Here is a 26,184-nt window from a genome sequence, read left to right on the forward strand (position 1 = left end):
CCCAGGCTCCCCTTCCTCAGAGAGCTGACAGTCTCATTGTCCCAGCTTTCTTTGGCCCTGGGCTGTTTCTGCCTTTGCTGACTTCCTAACTGTTTTGGTTAGTATGTCCTGCGTATGGAGGGGATGCAGAGGGAAGGAAGCAGGGCGGTGGGGTGGGGGGCTGGTCATACATGTAAGACATGAAAGCCCCAGCACTGCAGAGGATCTCGAGATTGACGACCACCACAGGGGCCACTCCCTGAAAGGCTCTGGGGACCCCGGGGGCCCAGGGCTCAAGGAGGACCAGGATGAGGATGCTACAACCATTATCTCGCTCAGTGCTGGCGGACACGGATTCCTAGCATCTCTGCTTTACCACTCAGCATACGTAGGGGCTTTCACCACCTTTGGGTATAAAATTGCAAAACTGAAACTTAATTTTATATTGGCTTAATAAAACCTAATCAAGAGTAATGTGTTATAAATACATTCATTCCATATATTTTTTAAAAGGCCTGATTTCTTCAAGACCAATAACAACATATGGAAGGAGATCACGGAGGGGAATCTAGAGACTCAAAGAAACTTCTGAGACAGATCAACAAATGCAATGTATAGGCATTATGTGGATCCTGATTCGAATAAGCCAACCATTAAAAAACTTCTGTGAAACAATCAAGGAAATCTGAACCCTGAGTAGAAATGGGATATTAGGGAATCATTCATTTCTCAGTATGATAATGGTATTGTGGTTATATTTAAGACAAAGTCCTTAGAGTCTTTTAGTGCAAACTAATGACGTATTTTCAGATGAAATGATATGATGCCTGGGATTTGCTTTAAAATAATTCGGTTTCGGGGTGCTGGCTTTGACTCAGGTCATGATCTCAGGGTCCTGGGATCAAGTCCCGCATCAGGCTCCCTGCTCAGCGGGGAGCCTGCTTCTCCCTCTCCCTCTCCCTCCAGGCCTGCCGCTCCCCACGCTTGTGCGCTTTCTCTCTGTCAAATAAATAAATAAAATCTAAAAAAAAAAAAAATTCAGGTTCTGGGAAAGGGGATGTGCGTGAAGTGTAAAGGGAACAAAGCAAGAATCCCAAGCAGACTCCCCACTGAGCATGGAGCCCCACGCGGGGCTCAATCTCATGACCCTGAGATCATGACCTGAGCCGAAACCAAGAGTTGGACCCTCAACCGCCTGAGCCACCCAGGCGCCCCAGGAGATGGATTTTTAAATCATTTAGAAGAGGGTCCAAATGAAACAGGCATCTATAGTTACGTCCAGGGCAATCCACTAGGGCAAGGAAGAGCTGAGCCAACCGCTTCATGCCGCTTGGGGGCTGCTCAGAGAAAAGCTCAACTTCCCAACTCATATTTTGCACAATGAGCGGACCAAGCATTGACTAAAATGAACTGAAGAGAGTGGACCAAGCATTGACTAAAATGAAGAGAATGAGCTGGGGAAAGATTTCAAATCTGACTCAGGTAAGATCTCAGAGTGCTGAGAGGCTATGAGAGTGGCCAAACCGCTTTTCTGGAGTCTTCGAGAAGACATGGAGAGTGACAGTAGGAGAGAGGTTCTGTGAGACTAGGTGTCCGTAACTCTAACAGTCCAGAAAGGAACAAGAAGGCAGGCATGCTGCAAATTAAGGCAAGTGATGAATTTACAGGGTGTGGATGTAGGCAATATTAAAACACACCTTGAAAGCAACATGCTAACAAAACTGCGAAATCACAGTACATTAAGTATTTTCCCGGAATGTTACCACACCAATGTAAGAAAACCTTTTATTTGGGGAGGGGAGTTTCTCTTCCAGGCTTTGCCCATCTACAATCTTTTTTTCTTTTTAATTTTTAATCATGGTGGTAAAAAACACATAAATCTTTAACCTTCTTAACCATTTTTAAATATGCAGTTCAGTAGTGTTAAGTATATTCACACTGTTGTGTAATAGATCTCCAGAACTTTTCCATCTTGCAAATCTGAAGGTCTATATCCATTAAAGTAGGACTTCCCATTTCCTCCACCCTACTATCATACTTTTACATGGTTGCCTTCCTCACTACATTTCCCCCCATCTTCTTATTTTATTATCATTATTTTTAAGTAGGCTTCATGCCCAGCATGGAGCCCAGTACAGGGTTTGAACTCACGACCCTGAGATCAAGACCTGAGCTGAGATCAAGAGTCGGACGCTTAACTGACTGAGCCACCCAGGCGCCCCCCTCACTACTTTTAATATATACATTCAGTCATGTTACATATTTTCTTGATTTTTAAAATATAAAATCTTCCTTGTTTGCCACTGTATTTTGTGGATCATAATTTACGATTATCTCTCATGCTGGACCTGTGCTGGTTATCTCTAGCTTAGCCCTACAAGAGAGTCATACCGTAGTGGAGGCAAAACCAAGACCAGCCTTGAATAGTGTGGCTTTTGGGAGGAAGGAGAGTGGAGCCTCTGGACCCGAGAGACCCAGGCAAGGGGGCTCCGGGACAGAGAGGTCAGCTTGAGAGTGCAGGCAAAAGAAAACCATCTCTGTACTGGGGACTGGGTCCAGAATCCTTCATTGCCGCCTAGCTTTGGGGCAGGATGGGGCTTGGAGCTCAGACAAAGGTAGGGATGGCCACTCACTAACCTGCTCTCTGCCTGATCAGGATATTTTCCCTTAGGATGTACTTTTATAGGAATGCGATTACTAAGTGAAAGGGTCTGTCACACACCCTCGTTTTTCTGATAGAAAAAAATTAGCAATAAAAACAATAAGCAAAAATCCCCAAGATGCCATGGGCAAGCCATTTGGTCAGCTTCACAGCCCACTGGTGGAAAAGCCAAGCTGTGTCCTAGGTTGGAGTTCTGCCCACAGAGTTTTGTCTAAACTCAGCGGATTCTCCCCCTTCGCTTGGCTCTGATACAAAATTACTGATTGCTAAAACTGTCATACAGCTCTTCCACTGTAAACACAGGTTTGATGAAGGGGTAACTGGATAGAAGGACTGTATGAATGGCAGCCCTTGCCCCTTGCTCCTGTCATAAATGCATCCACAGTCTGGAGTCGCCCATTCAGAGCAAAAGAAAGAATATACACACCATTTGGCCAGAAACGTGGGGGCCTGGCCTTCTCTGCAGCAGGAAAGCCTGCTTAAAAACACCATGCTAAGACCCAGCGGTGCTCAGACACCCACTCAGCCAGGAGGAGGACTAGATGTAGGGAGATCTGGTAACTTCTCTATTGCCCTCGAAGGGCCCCCCCCCCCCCCCGCCTGGGTCCTACCCCACTGACCTCTCTACCCTCACCTCCTTCCCAAATCTCTCCCCACTGGACTGAGGACTTTCTCAGCACCATATGCCTAGTGTGTAATATTTTATTTTACTTAAAGATTTATTTAGTTGTTTATTAGAGAGCGAAGGGGAGTGGGAGAGGAAGAGGGAGAATCCCAAACAGACTCCACACTGAGTGTGGAGCCAGATGTGGGGCTCGACCCCATGACCCTGAGATCAGGACCTGAGCTGAAATCGGGAGTCAAATCTCAACAGACTGAGCCCCACAGGCGCCCCACCTAGCGTGTAATCTATTAGTGACATGTGCTTGGTTTGCTGCTTTGCAAACATCATTCTATAGTCAGGAAGTGCTGTGAGGTCCTCAGACGCAGACTATCTCCTATCGCCGGCAGATTCTGCAATGCAAGATTGTTGAGGGCTTCCTTAGGAATGAAGACTTGATTTTACCTGAAACCGGTCCCAAAAAAGCTTTCCTTCCCTTTTCTTTAAGCCCCATGAGGGCAGGGAATTTTTCTGTCTTGTTCGCGGCTGTGTCCCCATTATCCAGAAGGGTGTCTAGCTGAATGAACCAAATGAGTCACGGGATGACTCATCTGCAGGTCATCTTCTGGTACCACTTCTTTTCCCTCTCACACTCCTGTCTGGTCACCACTCACTGGACGAATTTATAATCAGAAGTCTTCATAACAAAGTTGCAAATGATGAATTCACCCCGAGTTAGGCTGAGTCTGACCACACACATTTCCAGGACTAGCGGGCAGCGGTTTGTGCTGAGGGAAGGCGGCTAAGTCTGGGGGACCTGTGCCCCCCCCTTTCGGTGGCTCAGCACATCACAAACATGGGCTTCTCTAGCGGCAGCGAGGCTTTGCTAACTACGGCAAGCGGGCGCTGGCTTCTGGGCCTCAGGTCGGCTCTGGGGTGAGAAGCCAGCGCGAGGGGACGGGTCACTGACAAGCGGTTCCTGGGACTCAACTAGGCGAGATTTACCAGTGGCATGGACTCCCGTGCGGCCCCTGCTGAGGCAGGCGAGCCCTCCCTGCTCCGCCTCGGCGTAAACGAAGCATGGCTGCCACGTCCCAGTGCTGAAAAGGCTCATCGCCCTCAAGCCTTGGCAGGAAAGAAAGGTGACACTGGTTTAAAGTAAGGCACTGTCCTTCGGTGAGTAGGTCTGGTTACGCTGTTGAGGGCACCTGAGCCCTGGGCAGTGCCCACATACCCAGGGCCCACCCCTTCCAGTGTGTCGGGGGACAAAGCTACAAAGCTGCCTCTTTCTCTCCTCAGTGGACGAGGTTGATGTGACAGTAGGTAATCAGGAGTCTGAAGATCTCGGAGGTCTCAAAGGGGGGTGGTGGGGACAGCGCCTCACAGACTCTAGAATCCCTGTTTCCCACCCGGAGTTCACCAAACACGCATTTCACGTGCTCTTGCCAATGGCAGGTGGCGCTCGTGCAGCAAAATGAAATGCAGCTGCTGTCACTTAAGATTTTGGGCTTTGGGGGGGGGTGCGGGAAGAAAACCAACTGGTCCCGCATCCTCCTACTTATCAAATGCTGTGCTCTCTGAACACAAAGTCCGTGCTCACAGTGATTTCACACCACTGGGTTTAGGAAGGGACCCGAGCGATTCCAATTTTACAGGTGATAGCAGGCTTGCTGAAAACTGGGCCATTCGTCAGGTGAGAGCAGGCAGGGTCTCATGCCAGGCCCTGCTCCCCTGAATCCTGCGGTAGGCCCTTTACTCTCCCAGCGACTGGGCACGGTGGGACTTCAGTTAACCCCGGTTACATAATGGCTACGAACTGGGAATTGGATATTTCTAGTCAAGCCAAGGTAAAGGGACGAGTCCTTTCAGCTGGCTCTCCAGAGCACAGAGGCGACTGAAGGGGAGGATTCCCAGCAGGAGGATGAGGGGACCAACCTCGTCCGGCGACAGCAGAGCTGGAGGGGCCACTGAGGTCCCCAGGCCCACTGGCTGCTAAATGTGGCTACATAACAGGAGTGACCTGTGAAATGTGTCCAAATGCAGATTCCTGGGCCCATGCCCCAGATTCTTGAGTCCGAATCTCCAGGGCTGGGGCCCAAGAAACTGAATTTATTTCTAAGATGATCCCCCAAGTGATTTTTATTTTTATTATTATTATTTTATTTTATTTTTTTTTTTTTAAAGGTTTTATTTATTTGAAAGAGAGAAAGACAGCTAGAGAGAGAACACAAGCAGGGGGAGTGGGAGAGGGAGAAGCAGGCTTCCCGCCGAGCAGGGAGCCCGATGTGGGGCTCGATCCCAGGACCCTGGGATCACGACCTGAGCCGAAGGCAGACCCTTAACGACTGAGCCACCCAGGCGCCCCATCCCAAGTGATTTTTAATGAAGTCAAACAGTCACCAGTTCACCAGAATGGTCTTTGTGACCCACTGGCCTAACCTACACTTCTTGTATCACAGAGACCGAGGATCATTACCGGTCACCGACTTACTTTCTACACGCCTGTCCTGCCTATGCATCTGCTGCTTTGATGCTCACCACAGCGCTGAGGAGGGCACTACTTAGCATTACTATCATCCCCATAGGGCAGGTGAGGAAAACCGGAACCCAGGCCTTGGCCCTTGAACTCAGGAAAGGCTCCATTGGGGTTGTGTTTCAAGTCTTCTTTGGGGCACATTTAAATCCTCCTTTGGGGCCAGCTTGATGCCTCACGGGCAGAGCCTGAATTCTGGGCCCGCCTTTGCCCTTTGGACGTGCTGTCTTCAAATTCCAGTGATATATATTTCTGGAACCATCAGGCAGCCTCTAGCTCTCAGAAAACGCTGAAACAGGTTGAAACTCTACAGATAGAGATACAGGTGAGGCAAAAAGGGGCAGGAATCACTTATCAACTGTAAGGACTGTTTGGCATCAGGTTGGTTCAATAAGGGAGGCTTTCTTTACTTTCTCATGCAATTCTGGGTTTCTTCAAGAGATCTTTAATAACTGGTCATACCCATTTGAAATATAGAAGACATTATCGTGAAGTGGGAGTACGGGGAAAAATGTGAATGCACTTGAAGAGTCTGGAGAGGTGTGTGTGAATGAAGGGGGTTGTGTATGGTGACTCTCGAGAGATCTGGGACAACACTGTTCTCGATGAGGAGGCAGAGCCGATAATGCCCTCCTAGGGCTCATCCTGTGGGGCTCTGCTGGCAGGAGACTAAGGGGCGAGGTAAACCTTTATCGGCCAGGTCGTCTCCTTTGTGGTAATGTCTGGGGTGTCTATGAGAGATGGACACTTGAAGGTGAGGGCACAGATTAAGGGGTTTCGAGAGACCCCTTCCCCATGCCACCTGAGACTCAACGCTCCCGGAGGCAGGAGGGCTCTGCCATCATAAGGCCCAGCTCTCAGATTCTGGCTCTTGAGTTCTTCCATAAACCCACGGTCCTACAAAACTCCTGGAGCATGAACAGGTTAAGTCACCTCACAGAGACTCCATAGGGGAACCGCAGCTGTTATGGGGGCCTTTGGCTTATTCAGTTACAGACCTGATCCCCAAATATAGCTGCAGATCGGCCTTAAGGAGTCTGGTAAGACCGCTCCAGTGTATGACGTGAAAGCAAGACAGGGTGACTCCAGGACCCACACGCTTCTGCTCGGTCCACCACCGCGTTTCCTCTGGTCTTCACAGATGTGTGCCGGTGTCCCGGGGCATCTCAACAAAAACCCGAGGGAGGGAGAGGTGGGGCGCGGACGTCACTCACCTCAGAGCACTGTACCCCTGGCACACGCTGACGCAGCACAGGACCCTCTCTTGGTTTGCCGGAGTCTCCCCCAAGTATTTACACACGATGTTACCACCCAGGCTGAAGCCCACGACGACCAGCTGGGTCTGGGGACACGTCTTCTTGATGTAGTTTACCATAGCTCCAAATTCCCAGGTGCAGCCTGTGGGCAGAGAGGTGAGACCACTCAGTCATTTTAGGAGCGACAAAATGACTGCCCTGGAGAGAGAGCTGGAGGGCTCCTGAGTGCGTGCCAAGATGCTAACAGAGAGAGAAGTGTGTGTGTGTGGGTGTGGGGGTGTGGATGTGTATGGAGAGAGAGGGAGGGAGGGAGGCATAAACACTTCTCTTTGGCTACCTGGAGAGAAGTTTCCAGATGCTCCTCTGTATAAGAGGAGACCCAACCTCAGTGGTGCCCATGAGGGCAGGGACCACGCATCACACAGATGTGCAACACTCTCTGAAGGTGGGTTGTGGAAAAACCTGTCTAGAGGCACATGGAAATGAAAACAGATATCCAGGGCGTCGTGAGCACAGCCGTTCACACACAGATACAGAAGCAACCACAAAACCCTTTGGGATTAGCTTCTTCAGCTACAAAACAGGATGCTATACCCATGTGTACAATGACTCATGGTGTCAAGAAAAGAACCAAGTGGATGTTATTTATGGGAACTTCTTGTCGACGTGGGGGAAGGAAGGAAAGACAAACTTCAGTCTGGAGGGACGGCCAGGATGCGCTACAGGATTAGGATAAAATGTCCTTGGTGACGTAAGGACAGAGTGCCGAGGGAGGCAGGCTCATTGAGAAACACACAGTGGAGACCTCTGTGCGGAGAGGGCCTTGTTTGTCTGGGAGGCATGATCTCAGTTGGTCCCACTGGGAAGCCTGCGAAGCCGTGTTCTCTCCGCAGCTTTGCTAAGAGGAGGAGGTTAGTGCCATCCACGGGTGAAGGGATTTGTCACATCCTTCCGAGACCTGACCCCAGGCTCCTCGGGGAGCCAACTTAAAATAAAACCTAACAGGGAAATTTACGGATGTTGGCAAGACACACGCACACGACAGACCAGCAATGAGGAGACTGGGTTTACAGTGGAAACAGGCTGCTGACCTCGGCAGGGGCTCAGAGGTCTGGCCGTCCCTCATGAGAGTTGAATAGCTTCTTCCCTAACCAGCAAGCCATGGGGGATGCTGCCTTTTGAGCCTCGGGCAAGCGCCTCTTACGGCTTCCTTTCATGGAGGGACACAGCCTCAGGCGGGCCAGCACAACCCAGGTTGGGGGGCGGTTCTCAAACTACAGTGGGTAGAGGATCACCTGGGAGGACACTGGACATGGGCAGCCCCGGGCTTCACCCCCAGACGAGCTGATTTAGTAAGATGGGGGCCAGGCCCAGGAACCTATATTTTTTGAATAGGTAAAACATGCATATGGCACAAAATTCAAGTAACATTAGAGATGTGGTAACTGGTAATTTCTCATATTCTTCGAAAAAATGTCAGTGGTAGCACACAGATTTAGTACCTTGTTTACTTCTTCTTTTTTTAACAATATGTCTTGGAAGCCACTGTATAACAATACACAGAAATCTGCCCTATTCTTTTTTTTTTTTTTAAGTCCTCTCTACCCTCAACGTGGGGCTCGAACTCACGACCCTGAGATCAAGTATTGCACGCTCCACCGACTGAGCCGGCCAGGCGCCCCTGCCCTGTTCTTTTTTCTTTTTATTTGACAAGGCATAACATAACACTCAGGAAAGTGCACAATGAATTTGTACACGCTTACACCCATGTAAACACTGCCCAAACCATGTAAACCATGGTTTAAATTACTTGAAACAAGTCATTGTAGCTTAACAGTCAAAAAGGCTAATCTAGGTTTCTAGATTTTCCTCCAAAACAGTGTTCTTCAATCCGATTGCATTGATCTGACGCCCATTAAAATCACCCAGGGATCTTTAAAACACCAATACCTAATGCCTGCCCCCCCACCCCCACCCCCGCCACCGGCTCATTGAATCCAAATTGTCTGGGCGTGGGGCCTGGTCTTTTACCAGATCTCCAGGTGCCTTCGAAGTGCAGCCAGGGCTGAGAACCACTGATGTAGGAACGGGGAACGCTCTGGCTCCGACAATCTGGGAAAGGTGCTTCTGGAGCTCCTCTCTGCCTGGGGGCCATCCCTTCACAGACCTCCTTTCCTGTCCGCCTGCAGTAAGCGACCTTCCCACAGGGAGGCGCTACTCCACCTTTTGGAAGTTTCCGCAGCAGGGCTGTTGGCCTGGTAGCGGCTTTCCGAGCATTTCCTCAAAGCCAGGTTTCTACACAACCAGACACCGCCTCCAGGTCCACCAAACGCCCCCCTGGAATGGTTTTATTATGTACAGACACCAGTTTTTCAATAAAATTCCAGCTAGTTAAAAAGCCCGGCGAAAATAAAGAATAAAAAAAATATGTTTAAGTCCCTTTAGGCCAGTTTCAGCTAGGCTCCAGACACCCAGCATGGAGACACCCACTCATGCTGGAGAAGAGGTTTGTGCAGCTAATGATGGGAACATCATTTGCTCGCATGAGAAAGGGTATCAAGGGACTTATTTTAAATTGTTACTAAAATCCTCACTTTTCCACTATTTCCTTGGGGTTCTGCCTAATTTCATTCATCCCTTGGCTATTTATAACTCTATGTTTTGTTCTAATATGGAAGGAACCTCTACTAGGTGATGTGCTCCGTACAGTAAAGACATGCTCGGTCTTGTTCCCCACTGCATCTGTGGGGCCAGGTGCAGGGTGGCCACTGGGTCAGTACCACCTAAATGAAGGGACGAAAGCCTGGGTGCACTGTGCCCCAGGCCCTGTCCTGGGAACGTAAACACAGCGGAGGAAGCAGATCCAAAGGGATGGAATGACTTGCCCGACCTCACACAGTGAGCGGGCGGGAAGCGCAGGACTTTGGATCCACATCTAACCCCAAACCCAAGTCCTTTGCCTCATAACACAAATCGACACAAGTAATAGTACCGCAGGGATTTATTTTTTCATTATTAAAAGTCTTTGCTTTCTCATCACCTGATTCCTCTTAGACCGGTCTTTTTTTTTTTTTAAATAGTATTTAAAAAAAAAATTTTTTTTTTTAAGTTTCATTTATTTCTGCAATCTCTACACCCAGCGTGGGGCTCAAACTCACAACCCTGAGATTAAGAGTCATGTGCTCCACTGAATGAGCCAGCCGGGCGCTCCTGGACCCGTCTGTCTGTACTCAGATTTGAGACTAATTATTTGAGGCCTAGAGCAGATGTTCAGATGTCACTGGGGCAGTTACAAAACTCAGATTTGCTACACTACTGGGGAGCAATTACAGCTAATCGTGTAGGCACCTGGGGAGCCTCAATTTAATTAACTCCAAATATACCTCATCTGGGTAAAGGGCCAGCTCTGCCTAACGCTGGACAAGCTGTTGGGTGTTGTGTGAAGAGCTGCTCTCCCAAGCAAGGGTATGGTGTTCGCCCAGCGCCAGGATCCGCCTTCTGCTAGGCGCTGGGTCCTCCTGGGATTTCCACCTGATGAGAGTTTACCAGACACTCTCAGTGGCTGGGAGCCGCTCCCTGGACTGTTCTACTAAAAGCTACTGCGATCTGTTATTTCATATGAGGAGGATTTTAATGAGGCTCTGGGTATTTAATCCTTACGGGATTAGCACCAGTAACAAGATTTGGGTATCTAATCTTGCGGCCGCTTTTAAAGGCAAGACGAAACACGAGACGCTAACCTGGCTTTGAAGAGATGCGTACCACAGGGCCATCTTGGAAAGGCAACCTGCTGAGAACAGGAAAGACCTTTTCTTCAGCCTCACACCCCTCAAGAAAAATAAGGCTAGGGCGCCTGGGTGGCTCAGTTGGTTAAGCGACTGCCTTCGGCTCAGGTCATGATCCTGGAGTCCCTGGATCGAGTCCCACATCCGGCTCCCTGCTCGGCAGGGGGTCTGCTTCTCCCTCTGACCCTCCTCCCTCTCATGTGCTCTCTCTCATTCTCTCTCTCTCTCAAATAAATAAATAAAAATCTAAAAAAGAAAAATAAGGCTAAGGCTACCCGAGAGCTACTTTCATGAAAGCCAGTTCCCAGTGGCGCTAACGTGACTAAGTGGGCTCGAATACGGGGATGCAGACTCGGTGCTCCTTGTGGATGGAGACTCTGAGTCATCTCTATGTTTCCCATGCCAGGCCCGGGCCGGGAACGTGGTGGGCGTGTCACACGTGTTAGCAGCGTAAGGAGGAGGTTTGAATCCCCTGGCACGGAAGCACACGGCACTGGCCAGTCTGAGTGTGGTGACTGTGCTGTGGACAGGAAAGAAGTAGCTCAATATCTTTGCCACTAAGTGTAAGCCAAGAGAATGATCTGGACAGGCTAACGAGGTGGCTCCCGGCGGGCGTCTGGGGGCCAGCAGGCCCTGTCGTTTCTCAGAGCTGTGAAAGCCACCGCACCGCTGAGTCACTCAGGAGGAGAACAGCTGCAGGAACAAAGCGAGAGCCCTCTTTGTGCAGTAGATGAGCTGGGCTCGTCCTTCTCTCTGAAACGGATTTTCACAAACGAGCGCTTTTAGCTTCGTTTGCGCACGTACAGAATTACCTAACCCCGCCCTCCTCGGGTTAAGTATCCAGATCTGATGCTGGAAGCCAGAATCTGCTTCTCCACAGTTCTACTCTGGATATTTAACTGCCTCCCCCGCCACATTCCCTAACGTTGGCCCCTTGGCACCATCTCAACGCGCAGTGACTCCCAGCATATGATCTCGCCAGATGGTTTACCAAGATGCTTGAGCTTCTGCAAATTCACCACCTTCACTGTCACGTTCTCTCTCCCTTCACCCATCTCCTCCTTCCTCCTCTTCCCACCGTGTCCTTCTGCCATCACAACACTCAACTGTTGTAGAGGCCATGCGACTTGTGGTTGTCAATCTGGAATCATGAATACGACTCAAAATTGAGTCTGCATCAATTAAAATGGTAGATATGAGAAGCTGATCAAAACATCTATGTTCATGATCTCATCAAAGATCTTCAGATTGATTGAGCAGTATAAAAACAAAATAGAAGTTCCTTAAAAATCGCTGTTTGCACCTCCTTACGGCAAGATGTCTTGGATCCTGGGTGATCTCTACAGTGTGCTAAGTAGGGTAGCTGTACATCCTAGTTTGCCTGGGAGAGTCCTGGAGTTTGTCATTCTGATGCAGTCATTAGTAAGGTTCTCTTTCACTCTCAAAAGTAATGCAGTTGGGGGCACCTGGGTGGCTCAGTTGGTTAAGCGACTGCCTTCGGCTCAGGTCGTGATCCTGGAGTCCCGGGATCGAGTCCCACATCGGGCTCCCTGCTCGGCGGGGGGTCTGCTTCTCCCTCTGACCCTCTTCCCTCTCGTGCTCTCTGTCTCTCATTCTCTCTCTCTCAAATAAATAAATAAAATCTTTAATAAAAAAAAAAAAGTAATGCAGTTGGGATGTGAAATTATGGGGTCGCCCCAGGTACAGGACCTCCCTCCCTTCTGAGACTGACATGCTGCCTTCTGAGCAAGGCAAAGTTTTCTGGCCTTCCCTTGTGGTTCCAAAAGATAGTTGACAAAACAAAACTTTCCAGTATTAAACTCAGCTGGACATTACGGAATTCCTCCTCCAAGCCACAGAAGACAGTGCTGGGATTTCAGACACCTCTTCTCAGCTTGACGTCTGATGCCAGAAATTCAAGTGTTTAGAAATAAGGGAAGGGCCCACTTCTGTGTATAAACCCCTAGGGAAGGCAATTTAAATCTTTGAGACCATGTTCAAGGTCACAATGCCCCAGCTCGGTGTTCGGTCAGAGGCTTGTGACCTCAGGACTTGGTCACCTTGTCGGGGCCAATGCCAGGCTGTTTTTATTCCTTTCACCTGATACAGAAGTGACTTTAAAAATCCTCAATTTTCTCTCTTATCCTCAAGATCGGACTCACAGTCTCTTTGTCACCTGGCTCAGTTTCAAGAGCAATCTTTGAAACGGAGGTCAGAATAACCACAGCTGGATGATGCTGGTTTCCAGTTCTTTCCTTGGCTGGTGGACTGGACGCAGCTGTACTCTACTCTGAACATGAATCCTGGACAATTAGGATAAGGCATTTAGCCAAAGACAGAAAGATGAAACAAAATGCTTCCTTAATTTACCAGTCTCCTGCATTACCACTGACAAAAATACTTATATTCCAAACAGTGTCTGGGCTAGAAAATCAATTCAGTCAACAAACAGCCAACACGTCCACTGCTATAGTATTTCCATTAAAGATGGGGCGCCTGGGTGGCTCAGTTGGTTAAGCGGCTGCCTTCAGCTCAGGTCATGATCCCAGGGTCCTGGGATCGAGCCCCGCGTCGGGCTCCCTGCTCGGCGGGAAGCCTGCTTCTCCCTCCCCCACTCCCCCGGCTTGTGTTCCCTCTCTCGCTATCTCTCTCTCTGTCAAATAAATAAATCTAAAAAAAAAAAAAAAAAAGATTAGGCTCTTTAGAATAAGTACACTTCAAAAAAATCTTCAAGACTTCTACATCTTCTATCATTTTTAAGTGTTATTTGTTTTATTTTATTAAAGATTTTATTTATTTGACAGAGAGAGAGACAGAGAGAGAACACAAGCAAGGGGAGGGGAGAGGGAGAAGCAGGCTTCCCCCTGAGCAGGGAGCTCGATGCGGGGCTCGATCCCAGGACCCCGGGATCATGACCTGAGCCAAAGGCAGACGCTTAACTATCTGAGGCACCCATGCGCCCCTTAAGTGTTATTTATTTCTCATCCACGTGATAGGGTTGTGTACTTGGTCTGATCTGGTACAGTACCCAAGCTCAATAAGAAATTTAAAAGACTGAAAAATTTCACTCTTGTGGGTTCCACTCTTGTCATCCTAATGGTTTCACATTTTATTTATGGTCAGATCAGCTAATGTCATTTCATTTAATCCAATTTAATTCATCACAAAAGAAATATTTAATATTTTCTAGCTTAAAAAATATATGAATTATAGGGGCGCCTGGATGGCTCAGCCGTTGAAGCATCCAACTCTTGATTTCGGCTCAGGTCATGATCTCAGGGTCGTGAGATTGAGCCCTGCGTTGGGTTCCATGCTGGGTGTGGAGCCTGATTAAGATTCTCTCTTTCTCCCTCTCCTTCTGTGCCTTCCCCCTGCTCGCTCGCTCTCTCTCTCTCAAAAAAAAAAGATATATATATATATATATATATATATATATATACAAACTATACTGCAGCAAGTGGTGAAAAAAAATTTTTAAGAATGAAACGAATTTTTAGAAGGCTGAAATACAGCGAAAAGAGCATTGGTAAAATAAAAACTCGCCCATAGTGACTGTCAGAGCTGGCTCTGTAGCCAGCAGCCAGCAGCATTGAGTTGGAGGTGGCTGACCCCAGCCCCAGCCCCAGCCCCAGCCCCGGGGGGCAAGGCAGTCAGAAAGCACGACCTGCGTCCTTCAAGGTCACCACCAGGGCCTGGCTGTCTCTGTACGGAGTTCATAACTTAGAGCACACTCAAGCCAGAGAGGGTTCTCTGCTTGGCAAGCACAGCTTCTCAACGGGTCCTTGCAAGAGTTCACATGCGCTCAACTGCATGAGGTTGAGGCAGAGGCAAGATCATCTGGCTGTTCACGTCAACGTCCGCCTTTTCTCCTCTAAGCCGGTTCCCGGAAAACACAGAGCGGAAAACAGAAAAAGTCATTGCTATTTACTGCTACTTGCTGGACTCCGTGCTACACACTTTTATATTAATGCTAACTTTCTCAACAACCTGGGGGAACTAGGTGTGCAAACCCCCATCTGCTGGACTCTAAAACACAGGCTCTTTCCTTATGCGGACATTTCCTGAGCGTCTCTAAGCGATATACCACCTGCAGGAGACGAATGTAAAAAAATCACGTAAGAATTGAAAACCAAAATCTGGTCCCTGTTCTTGAAAAGGACAAGGTCTGGTCAACGTTCTTTTTAGACAAACGCAGCCAAGAAACTCACACTGATTCTGAGTGTGCTCCCCACCTCCCCATCCCATGGCGAGCAGCTCCTCAAGCAGCCTGGGAGCATCAAGGCGGCAGGTACTCTGCACGCCCCCTGTGTTCTCCTCACAGGGGCTGGCCCCACGAATGTCTCTCGGATGCCGGATGAACAAAAGAGCAGAGCCCGAACCCACCAGGCCCACTGCTATGGCTCTGAGAAGCTCCCGGATACACTTTTGCCTTCAACCTAAAATGTGTCTGAGTGGGTGGGAACTCTCTCCTTGCTCCTGAGAAGTGTCAGCAGGATTCGGTCTGTCACATAGAGAGGCGATGTAGCCCGTTGTTCAAAAGCACGAGCTTCAGGACTCGACTGTCTGGGTGGGAAACCTGGGCCACCTGCTCATCAGCTTTGTGATCTGGAGCAAGTTGCGCAACCTCGCTGGGCCTCGGGTTCCTCGTCTGCAAAAGGGCAATGGCTCATTTAATACATCCTATCAAGTACTCAGAACAGTGCCCGCCCCACAACAAACGTTATTCATATAAACAGTGATGACCACTGTCACCAAAGTGGGGGAAAAGTCTTTTGAAATGCTCAGCTGCCTCCCTGCTCCTGTCTAGTCCTCATGAACAATATCCTGCATAGGAAACGTGCACCACCCCAGAGCTGCTGCTGACTGGGGTTGAGAACCACATAGTCTGAAGCCTGGTTCTGTCACTTACGGGTGGTGGGACCCCGGGCAAGCCTGTGGAGTGGGGACATTAGCACCCACCTCCGGATGTCAGCGGGGTTCAGGCGAAGCAGCTCATGCACATGCTCAGCGTGCCCTGGCCCTCGTCAGTCAGTGTGAGCTACATGGGAACTGTTGTCATGCAGGATTTTCCTTAATGACTTCATCCTTCAAAGGCAGCATGAAGGACTCTAAGTCACGAGAATGTGAAAGTCTTCTGTTTGCGAGAGATCTGTTTTTCACAATTTCTAATCACATCAGCCAAGACGTCCAATGGCAAGGGACTGGTGCTTATGTGGTCTGGAACAGTCAGTCTGATACGTGGGGAAAGGTCCTCTATGATGTTCTCGGAGAGATCTGAGGGGGGTCGTGTAACAGGAAAAGAAGAATGGAAGGCTTCCTGTTAACACCCTCTGTAGTTTTCCTCTGGTCAAGATCAGTCTCCAATGGCCAAAAAGAGGTGTCCGCGGTGACTTGATGGCCCACCATCTGCTCAAGAGCAGCGTGGCTTGCACAAGGGAAGGCTCTTATGACCATCAGGGGCATGGGTTTGAGACGTGGTTTGCCAAGATCACCTTACAGACAGTCATTTCACGGCCCTCACCTCCGTCCCCAGTCAGCATCGATGCAGCGAGCACCTTCTAAGGGCTGAGCAGTTTTCTGGGCACAAACACCACTGGCTCCCATGGAATGGACTCGGGGAGACCGGGGATTAGAGAATGGGGGGTGAGGGCAGGGGACAAGGACCTTCCAAGAAGGTGACATCTTAGCTGAGACCCGAACGACAAGAAGAAGCTAAGTCAAGACCAGAGAAGAGCCGTCCAGACAGAGCTGGGGCAGACCTATGATCGGCAGCCCTCAGGCCGGTGCCTGGTGTCGGCGGACGTGCTGCATGTCCTGGGAACCCGAGCCCCCTTAATGTCACATCCGGTCCTCCCACACGGACGAGGCTGACATGGTTGGGGTTCTATGAAAAGTGAAGGGAAGGAGATTCAGAAGAGGCTTAAGATGGCTCTGCTTTCTTTTACCTTTTCCACTGAAAAATAGAGGAAGGGAAGAAAGAGGGAGGGACAGTAATACTAAAAATAATAACAAAATAAAAGAGGCTTAAGAAACCTATCCCCCAACTGCAACGTATGGAACTGATTTGGATCCTGAATTCAGTACAAAGAAAGAATTCAGTTGGGGAAACTGAACTGCTATTAAGGAATGCTGGAGTCTCAGGTGTGATGGTAGCATTGTGCTTATGTTCTTTTATGAGCTGAACCGTGTCCTCCCCAATTCGTATGTTGAAGTCCTAGCCCCGGCTGCCTCAGAATATGAATGAATTTGGAGAAAGGGCCTTTAGAGAAATAATTAAGTTAAAACAGGGTCATTAGGGTTGAGCTCTAATCCAACCTGATTGGTGTCTTTGTAAGAAGAGGAGAGTAGGACACAGACAGAGGGAGACACACACACACACACACACACGGATGCACAAGACAAGAAGACAGTCACCTACAAGCCTGGGAGAGAAGCTCAGAAGAAACCAAGCCTGCCCACACCTTGAACTTGAACTCCCGGCCTCCGGAACTGTGAGAAGATAAATGTCTGTAGTTTGGGCCACCCAGATGGTGGTATTTTGTGAGGGCAGTCCTAGCGAACTAAAACAGTTTACAAAGAGTCTGCGTAGCTTAGCATCATACACTAAAATAGTCACAGATGGAAGGAAGGGCTCTCCGGGACAAGCTCCAAAATAATCTTCGAAAGGGAAGGAAAGGGCAGGAAGGGGGTTGTGGATGAAACGAGATTGGCCATAAATTGAGTAACTGTTGAGGCTGAATGGTGCTCATTTACTATTCTCTCTACTTTTGTATATTTTGAACATTTCTCTAACAGGAAGGTTTTTTTAAAAACCGAAGAGGAAACGTATCTTCTAGGTCATCCGCCTCTCTGGAAAACTACCGGAGTACAACAAACTATAGGCATTTACTTCTAAAATTCTGACGAAACAAACTGTAACAACAAATGAAAGGAAAGAGTTAACTGACTTTGAAAACCTTGGGGGGCTGAGCTCTCCCTGGACGGGCTGACTTCGCCCCGTGGATTCTCCTTGTTGGGATTCAGCTCACCAGCCCCGACATACCACACTCTTTTAAGAGGCAGCTATGCACGCCGTCCTCCCCCGGAGCCCGCTCCCTTCGGTTTAGGAGCTCCAACCCATGGGACCCTGAGGACCCAGTTCAAATGCTCTTCCTGGAAGAATCCTTCCTTCCGCAACACCACTGCTTCCCTACAGAGACAGGCTGGTTCCCCTCTGCTGCGGCCTCACCCATCACCCTGTGGTGTGATGATTTACTGATGGAACGTATCTTATTTATCTGGGCCGCAGAGAGCACGGCTAATCCCTCGCGCGCATGAACAGATCTTCAAGTATTTGAAGAATAAACTGAACATTTAACGGATGGCTACTATATGTGAGGTGCTCAGCTACCTGCTAAGGCCTTAGTAACCCACGTTTAATTGTACAGTTGTAACCCCCATTTGGGGCTGTTGAAGAATCTGGAACTGAGGTTAAGTCAGTGGCAGGGCGGGGGGCAGGGACTGTCTCTGTGCCACACCGAGCCTACTCTTCTCTGCTCCTTCAGCCAATCCCCCGGCTTGTGTGTGAATGTCTCCCAATCTAGTGTCCCTTCCCCACGGCCCCTAGCACGGCACTCCTGGAGGCAGGGGACCTGGACCACACACACCCAGCGCTTCTACTAGCTCTGAGATGATCCTGGACCCTGGAGCAGCCAGATCCAGGCCCTTCTCTTAGCTCTCCTGCTTACTGGCTTACTGACCCTATGTCTTGCCCCAATTACTTAACCTCTCTGTGCCTCCGTCTGCCTTTTCATCACAATTTCACTAAGTGTCCCACTGGTTGCTGTGCAGATTAAAGGGATTATGTCTGTGTAAGACATCAGCACTGGGTTGGGCACACGTTAAGTGCCCTCGGTGGCATTTCTTGTCTTGTTTTTGGCAGATGGTGCATGCAGTTAGATAGCACTCCCAAGTCTGTCTCTGCCTGGGGTCCCGAGTGAGGCCAAGCCATGCCTCCCTATCCTCAACTTGTGCAGACGGATTTTTATATACAAGTGTGGGACCTTATAATCATTCCCCATTGTTTTCATTTTTGTAAGATTCTGCCTGTTTCTGCCTTTTGGATCTGATCCGTCTCCCACATGCTCACTCTTCTCCTGTTCCTGAGTTGTCTGTACATCTGGATCTTCAGGCCACCAACTGCACTGTTGAACAGAAGAGTGTGTAACATGGTGTCTTTAGTCGTGGGAGTGAGTGTGGAGAAGCAGTAGGGTGCAGGACAGCCTGCCTGGTACAGAGCAGGTGCCCCCGCTCACGCTCCCCGACCCGCACCCTACACATCACCAGTAGCAGCATAAACCGCAACAACCTTGCTGGAGGACAATCTGACAATATGGACAAATAGGCATACCAAATGTTGACTCTGAAATTCTAGTCCTGGAAATTCGGCCCAAGGTAGTCATTAAAGAGAAAAACAAATTCTAGGCGAAAGATATTTATAGCATCATTATTTAAAATGCTGAAAAACTGTAAATAAGCTAAATGGACTACAAAGAGGAATGGTCAGATAAACAATAACAGAGTAATAACAGCAACGTGGCCCTTAAAAAGATTAAATGTAGTGACTATGCACGTTTATGCTAGTGAATATAAGATTATTTAAATTAAGTCACCATAGATATACACACTCTGCACCTAAATAAAAACTATGTACACACAGATGAAGGAATGGGAAGATAAACAAATAGGAAATTATAGTTATGGTGAGATTGTAGATGCAATTTTCAGTTGTTTCCCATTAAAACGCACAGTAATTTATTTGGTTATAAGCAACCCCAGTGTTTGTGCGTATTCAAACACATATTTTATGTGTTTATTATTTATGTGTGCATCTATAATATGAAGGGAGATTTAAATAAGAATCAAGGACGGGCAATCTGGAAGACAGAGCCTTCGCCAATGCGGGACGACTTCAATTAAAGGCAAGAAGCATCTGTCTCAAGATGAGATCCAGTTCCTCTCTTCAAGGAACTTGGAATTCAATGAGTTGTTGATGTGCCAGACTCCCTTCCCACGGCCACACATGTGTCTCATCACAACCCTTGCCAGCCAGTCACAAGAGTCCTGAGGAATGGGCGTCAGGATCGCTCAGTGGTGCAGGGCATGGGCTATGGGGCTCCTGGCCCTGCTCTGACACCTACCTACCAGCAGGGGGCCTCGGGGGAGCCCTGCCCCTGTGATTTTCACTCTCTGTGTCCAGGAGGCAGCATGAGCTGGGGGTAGCTCTGGGGCCCATCGGAAAGGCCGATGTGAAGCATGGCATCATAAACGCCCAGTACACCCTGGCTGCTGGTATAACCACGTGCCCCACTGCCTCTCCAGATGGGCATAAATTCTGAACTCAGAAAGGTAAAGCAGGACAGAAGTAACAGCACACTTGTGGTGAGAACAGTAAGGGGGATTCCACTTGGCCGTGCCAGGACTTACCGTAGGTGAACATGCGCGGTGAGGTCAGCTCAATGTTGGGCAAGGCGCCCAGGTGGTTGAGCACGGCGCACCGGTAGCCATTTTTCTGGGCATAGTCGACGAAGGTGCGGATGTACTGCTTCTCGCTGTGATTGGCAATTCCAGGGCAGATGACCATGGTAACGTCATCTACAGGGTGAAGAAAGAGATCCCAAGATAGCCGATGAGTAGTGATGATAAATGGCCACGATGACACGTCACTGGCTTAGAAAACAGTAGGAGGGAACCTGACATACATCTTTTTACTCAATTCTCTGGGAAGAAGCATCTTTCCCTTCTGGCTGGAGTTGTCCCGATCAGTGCCTCTCAAACTATTTATGGTGAAGGGTCAGTTGTTAAAATTTCCGATCATGGACAGATAATTTTGAAAAATGCGATAAAAATTAATTACTAGAAAGATGAAATGAAAACAATTTAAATCTCAATTTTTTATTTTATTTTATTTTTTTTAAGTTTTTTTTTTTTAATTTATTTGAGAGAGAGAGAGAGAGAGAAACAGCATGAGAGGGGAGAGGGTCAGAGGGAGAAGCAGGCTCCCTGCTGAGCTGGGAGCCCGATGCGGGACTCGATCCCAGGACTCCGGGATCATGACCTGAGCCAAAGGCAGTCGCCTAACCAACTGAGCCACCTAAGCGCCCCTCAATTTTTTATTATTAGATTCAGCAGATACAAAATTACTCGGCCACACTGCTGTACGAGTTTCCAAACCTTACTTTTAATTTCTGTATGAATGACAGGATGCATGAGCAGAAAAATAAAAAGTAGTGTTTGCACAGACTTCTTTGATCAAGCAATTTTACTTCCAGGTATTTGTCTACAGATACACCTGTACGTAAGCAGAACAAGGTATGTACAGTGCAGGTGATAATATGGCAAAAGAATGAACACAAGCTAAACGCCCCGAAACAGAGGTCTGGCTAAATAAATTATTGCACATCCAAGGGATGAAATGTTATGTAGCCCTTCAAAATAATGAGAGACATCTTTACATATACTGATAGGATGAGCTCTCCAACATGTATTAAGTGGAAAAAAAGCAAGGTGCAGAAAAGGGTTATGATATGCTGCCATTTGCATGGAGGGAAAAAAAACATCTATGTTTAGAAATGCATCCACTAGCTCTGGAAACATACAGAGAAACCTAACAGTGGGTACCACTGGGGAAGAGCATGGGTGGGGAGTAGGAGTGGAAGAGAGACTTATACTTTCTCTGTATTATCTTTTTTTTAAAAGATTTTATTTTATTTATTTGAGAGAGAGAGACAACAGTGACAGAGGGAACACAAGCAGGGGGAGTGGGAGAGGGAGAAGCAGGCTTCCCGCGGAGCAGGGAGCCCGATGCGGGGCTCGATCCCAGGACCCCGGGACCATGACCTGAGCTGAAGGCAGACGCTTAACGACTGAGCCACCCAGGCGCCCCTTCTCTGTATTATCTTAAAGGTACCTTTTGAATTTTTTATCATGACCATGAATTACCTACTGAGGGAATGGCAGGTACTCTGAAGGACTAACGCAGGAAGGTATGATGGATTTATTGGGAAGGGAGCACTAGCGAGGGGAGGCAGGGGCCGTCCCTCTGAGGAGGTGACATCTGAGTTGAGACCCTGAGTTGAGACAAGAGGAAGCAGCCATGCAAGGGTGTGGGGATGAGTGTTCCAGACAAAGGGAATATCAACTAAACCTTTGTCACCAGCTCGTCAGCAGTGCTGGTTACTGTAAAGAACTGGAAGGTACATCAGGTTTACTGAAATTTCCTCCCAAGTAGTTACCGAGCTCCTATAAAAACCAAGGTGCCTTGGGGTGCCTGGGTGGCTCAGTTGGTTGGGCGTCTGGCTCTTGATTTTGGCTCCGGTCATGATCTCAGGGTCGTGAGACAGAGCCCCTCATCGGGCTCCATGCTCAGCGGGGAGTCTGCTCAGGATGCTCTCTCTTCCTCTGCCCCTCCCCCACCCCTTGTGCATGCATGCTCTCTCTCTGAATAAATAGATGAAATCTTTACCAAAAAAAGCACAACCCCCCCAAACCTCGGTGCCTTGCACACTACAGAACGGAGCAGACACGTCCTCCTCTGCTAGGAGTGGCAGTCAGAGGCAGGTGCCGTCCTAAGTCCACTCGCTCGTGAGTCCTCACTGCGAAGCTCTTTATCACGGCTGCTTACTATATAGGCTGGACAGAGCAATGCCGAGTTCCAGCAGCGGCAGCGATCGGAGTGGTTTCTATCAGACAGGTATCCCAGAGCCCTGCATAAATGGACCCGAATGTGTCTTTTTGTCCACGGCAACCAACGCAGAGGGTGCCCGAGAGCCCCCGCTATCTGCTATTGCCCAACAGACAAGCCCACCCGCTCCCGTATCTCTGAGCTTTAGTTTCTTCATCGGCAGAGTCGGGACAATAAGGTCCCGACCTCTCAGGCTTGCTGGAAGGCTTAACTGAGGTACAGTATCTATAAAGCTCTTAGATGAGTCTGGCTTCTATTGCTGTCATCAAACCAGAGGCCTGGTCCTGAGGGGCCTGGGCTCCACGTTCTCCCTTGTCCCCTTCCACTGAGCTTCTGTATTTCTGAGAGGACTAACAGTTGCATCCAGCACTGCTGTCTGAGGGGCCCAACGTGGTGACTGACAAGCACGTGACAGCACGGATCCTCGCGGGCTGCCCGAGACAGGTACCGCGGCGGGCTTCCTCCCGGCCCCCGGGTGTGATGCGGAGTCGGCAGCGCGAGCGTGTACAGCATGCTCCCTCACTGCCCAGTGTCCCCTTTCCAGGTGATGGACCCATCGTATTCCTGCGCTAGCTCACCTCCAACACAGTGCTCAGCCAAGGGCTCGAAGAGGTCAAAGGTCGAAGTGGCTCCGTCGGACATGGTGATGAACTTGCGGTGCCCGTAGGGGTGTGGCGACCTCACCCTTCCCATCTTCCCATACAAGGCGGTTTGGATGTGTCCACTTTTCCCCCAGATCAATGGTGGAATGTATCTAAGAAAGCAAGAGAGGAGAGCTCAATTTCCACCACCCTCCTTGAACAATGCATGGAAACATTTTCGAGCAAACGTCTTTCAACCTACTTGAGTTCTTTTCCTGATAAGTTCTGCATGCGAAGCGTAGATATGGGATTTTCTTTACCTTACATCCATGCCATGATTGGCCTCCTTTCCCCATTTATTAATACAGCCTGTATCAGATTAGCTTTAGAAATCACTGGAACATGCTTATGCAGACAGGATTTCAAATTTACAGTGTTAAGTAATTCAATATGAGTTATTTCTGTAATGTAGATGAAAAAGAAAGCAACTAATACATTTTGAACACATGCTACGTGACAGAGTTAGCCTCATTATCAAATGAGCTAATGTATATAAAATAGTTAGCACACTGCCTACACTCAGTAAATGCTCACTTCTTTGCCTTCCCCTGACAAGACCGGCCCCAGCTACAGTGGTTACCCTGTTAACCAAACCTGCTGCTCTCCCAAGAGCCTGTAAGTGCCTTGTGTGGGTGTTGCAGGGTGCACTCTACGCTCTGGAGAACGTGCTGGAAGGGCAGAGCAGTGTAAATATTTGTTGGGCTAAATGAAGGGTAAAGGCTTGTTAGCCTAAGCAAGTCATGACGCCACCCTAACAACCGTCTTTCGTGAAAACACAGAGTGACTCTGGTCCCCGGGAGTCAATGCAAAAATCCCAAACTAGTTAATTACTGGGAAAACAAGGTACTCTGTTACAACTAAGAAATGATTATAGTTCACAACCACAGCACAGGATGATCCCATTTCCTGAAACTGCCACTGTTTTCTCTTGCCCAGCTTTGAGCCCAGGCCTGGTGGTTGGCCAGGATTTGTGTTCTATGTAAACTAGAGTCATAGAACATAAAATATGGTAATGACATCCATCCTTCATCTCTGTATTCTAGCACAGTGGTGAGCATTTTTTTAAACATTTATTTTTAGAGAGAGAGAGAGCAGGGGGAGGGGCAGAGGGAGAGGGAGAAGCGGACTCCCTGCCAAGTGGGGAGCCCGACGTGGGGCTCGATCCCAGGACCCTGAGATCGTGACCTGAGCCGAAACCAAGAGTCAGAGGCTTAAGTGACTGAGCCACCCAGGTGCCCCGTGGTGAGCATTTTCTTAAGGGTTTACCTTAACCTATTTCCCAATTCATGCCTATCATTTCTATCATACCAGTTGATCCTAAAAACCCTCCTTAAATTAAACCAGATTTACTTTTTTTTTTTTTTTTTACTAATTCAGGAAGTCTCCACAAATTTAAGAGAAGTGAAGCTATCACCTTAAGAAGCCAATTCCCAGGCAAACTTCCTCAGTGAGGGTGGGGAGGAGAGGAAAGATTATTTTAAGACCTTACGACATGAAGCCACTTGCCAGCATGACACCACAGGTACAAATCTTCGTGCCAAGGCGACGGCATTTGGGAGGCAGAGAGAAGCATTTATAAGAGATGAGTGGATTATGACAGCAACAAAAAGCAAGCCTATAAAAATAACATCAATTGGACAACTCAGTATTATACAAGATTTAGCTACAGCATTTATAAAGGGTTTCAGACAATAAATTATGCATAGGGGGAGAGAAGTGATCCAAGAAACCAAATTCCTGGTTGCTCCCAGAGGAAAATTCAAAGATAATTTTGTTTATAATATAAATTAAAAATAGAAATGTGCTGAGGTTAAACAGGACAGAAGAAATATGAATTAAATTTCATATATGTATCTTCTGATCTTGTTTAGAATACAATATAATGTCAGAAAATGACAAAAGAATAAAATAAAATCTTCTCTTGGCTAGTCCCAGATTTCCCATGTAATGATGACACGTGTGGTCATCCTGATACTGCCCCCGAGATTCAGGGTCATGTCGCCTCTCTGAGGTGGCCTCCAGCCTCTACTCTCTGGCCTCCGCCTGCCCATGGAGGGAAAACAAAACACGTGAGCCTGGCCATCCCCCTCCCCCCTCCACAGCACGGGTCCTAAGTTGGCCTAGGAGGCCCGCCATGCCCTTCCTGCTTACATCTTTCTGTGTAAGTTCCGATAAACCTGAGCCATTGGCCCATCTCCACTCCAAAGAGGTACGCCTCCTGCTGCGCTATTTTTATCCCAAGAGCCTTTGCTCAAGCTGTTGCTTCTGCCTGGATTACTCTCCTTTTCTCCTTGCACACCCAATTTTTCTGCTCCCCAGCTACTTTCTGTTTTTCAAGACTCCCTTCCAATCAGGCTGCTGGGGGAGCTGCCCCTTGGCTGTGCCCCCCCCGCAAAGCACCCTGTGCATAGCTCCGTCCTGGCATCCAGAGGGTCTGATTGATATGAGGGCTCTTTTCAAGCACATTCCTTCCTCCCCACCACCTGCAGGAGCCAGGCTTGTCCATCTTTGCGTCTATCCCCGGGGCGCTCCACACATTGAGTATGAAGGGAGGACGGCTGGATGAACAGAGAGCAGACCCACATAGTAGATCTGAGAAGGCACAGAAAAAATAACATGCACCCTAATAATATGAGTTGGACTATAGCATGATTGGTGTTTGGTTACTGTGCTCTTTCCAGGCCACCCAGCACCATTCTCAGAGAAAATCCTGAGGTGGGCGTGTGTCCGTGCACGTGGGTCCGTGTGTGTGTGCACATGTGTGTGTGAGAATACGTGACTGCCTCAGGATCACTTGGGGACTTTCTCACTTCAGTGTGAAGTCAGTTATGCACAGTGGGCGTTTCCCAATCTTTAATTTTGTGACGATACCACCTACTGATAAAACGCCATTTTCAGTGAACTTCACAATAACACGACACCAGAGTTTACCAAATTGAATTTTTAGGCAGCATTTACTGGGGAGAAGTTTTGCTGTGTGTTTTCATTTGTTTATATAAGTTATC

At 48.5% G+C, this 26,184-nt stretch overlaps 1 protein-coding gene and 1 long non-coding RNA gene across 4 annotated transcripts in view; both read right to left on the bottom strand.

Moving 5' to 3' along the window:
- ABHD2 (abhydrolase domain containing 2, acylglycerol lipase) overlaps nt 1–26,184 on the bottom strand; it is a 97,910-nt gene that overhangs the window by 15,339 nt on the left and 56,387 nt on the right. For all 3 annotated transcript variants that reach the window (XM_045899422.3, XM_064569903.1, XM_064569904.1), the window contains 3 exons: nt 23,117–23,292; nt 20,282–20,449; nt 6,990–7,173 (listed from right to left, as the gene is read on the bottom strand). In XM_045899422.3, coding sequence (XP_045755378.1) covers nt 6,990–7,173; nt 20,282–20,449; nt 23,117–23,292 — 528 coding nt within the window. The remainder of the gene's footprint in view (nt 1–6,989; nt 7,174–20,281; nt 20,450–23,116; nt 23,293–26,184) is intronic.
- On the bottom strand, nt 14,321–20,270 carry LOC135361528 (uncharacterized). Its single transcript, XR_010404836.1, has 2 exons — nt 15,776–20,270; nt 14,321–15,464 (listed from the first exon to the last, which is right to left on the bottom strand). It is a non-coding gene; the product is annotated as an uncharacterized LOC135361528 (long non-coding RNA).

Source organism: Mirounga angustirostris, unplaced genomic scaffold, assembly GCF_029215605.1.
Source record: "Mirounga angustirostris isolate CCGP_5_RB_7025 unplaced genomic scaffold, mMirAng1.0.hap1 SCAF_9, whole genome shotgun sequence".
NCBI classification, from domain to species: domain Eukaryota; kingdom Metazoa; phylum Chordata; class Mammalia; order Carnivora; family Phocidae; genus Mirounga; species Mirounga angustirostris.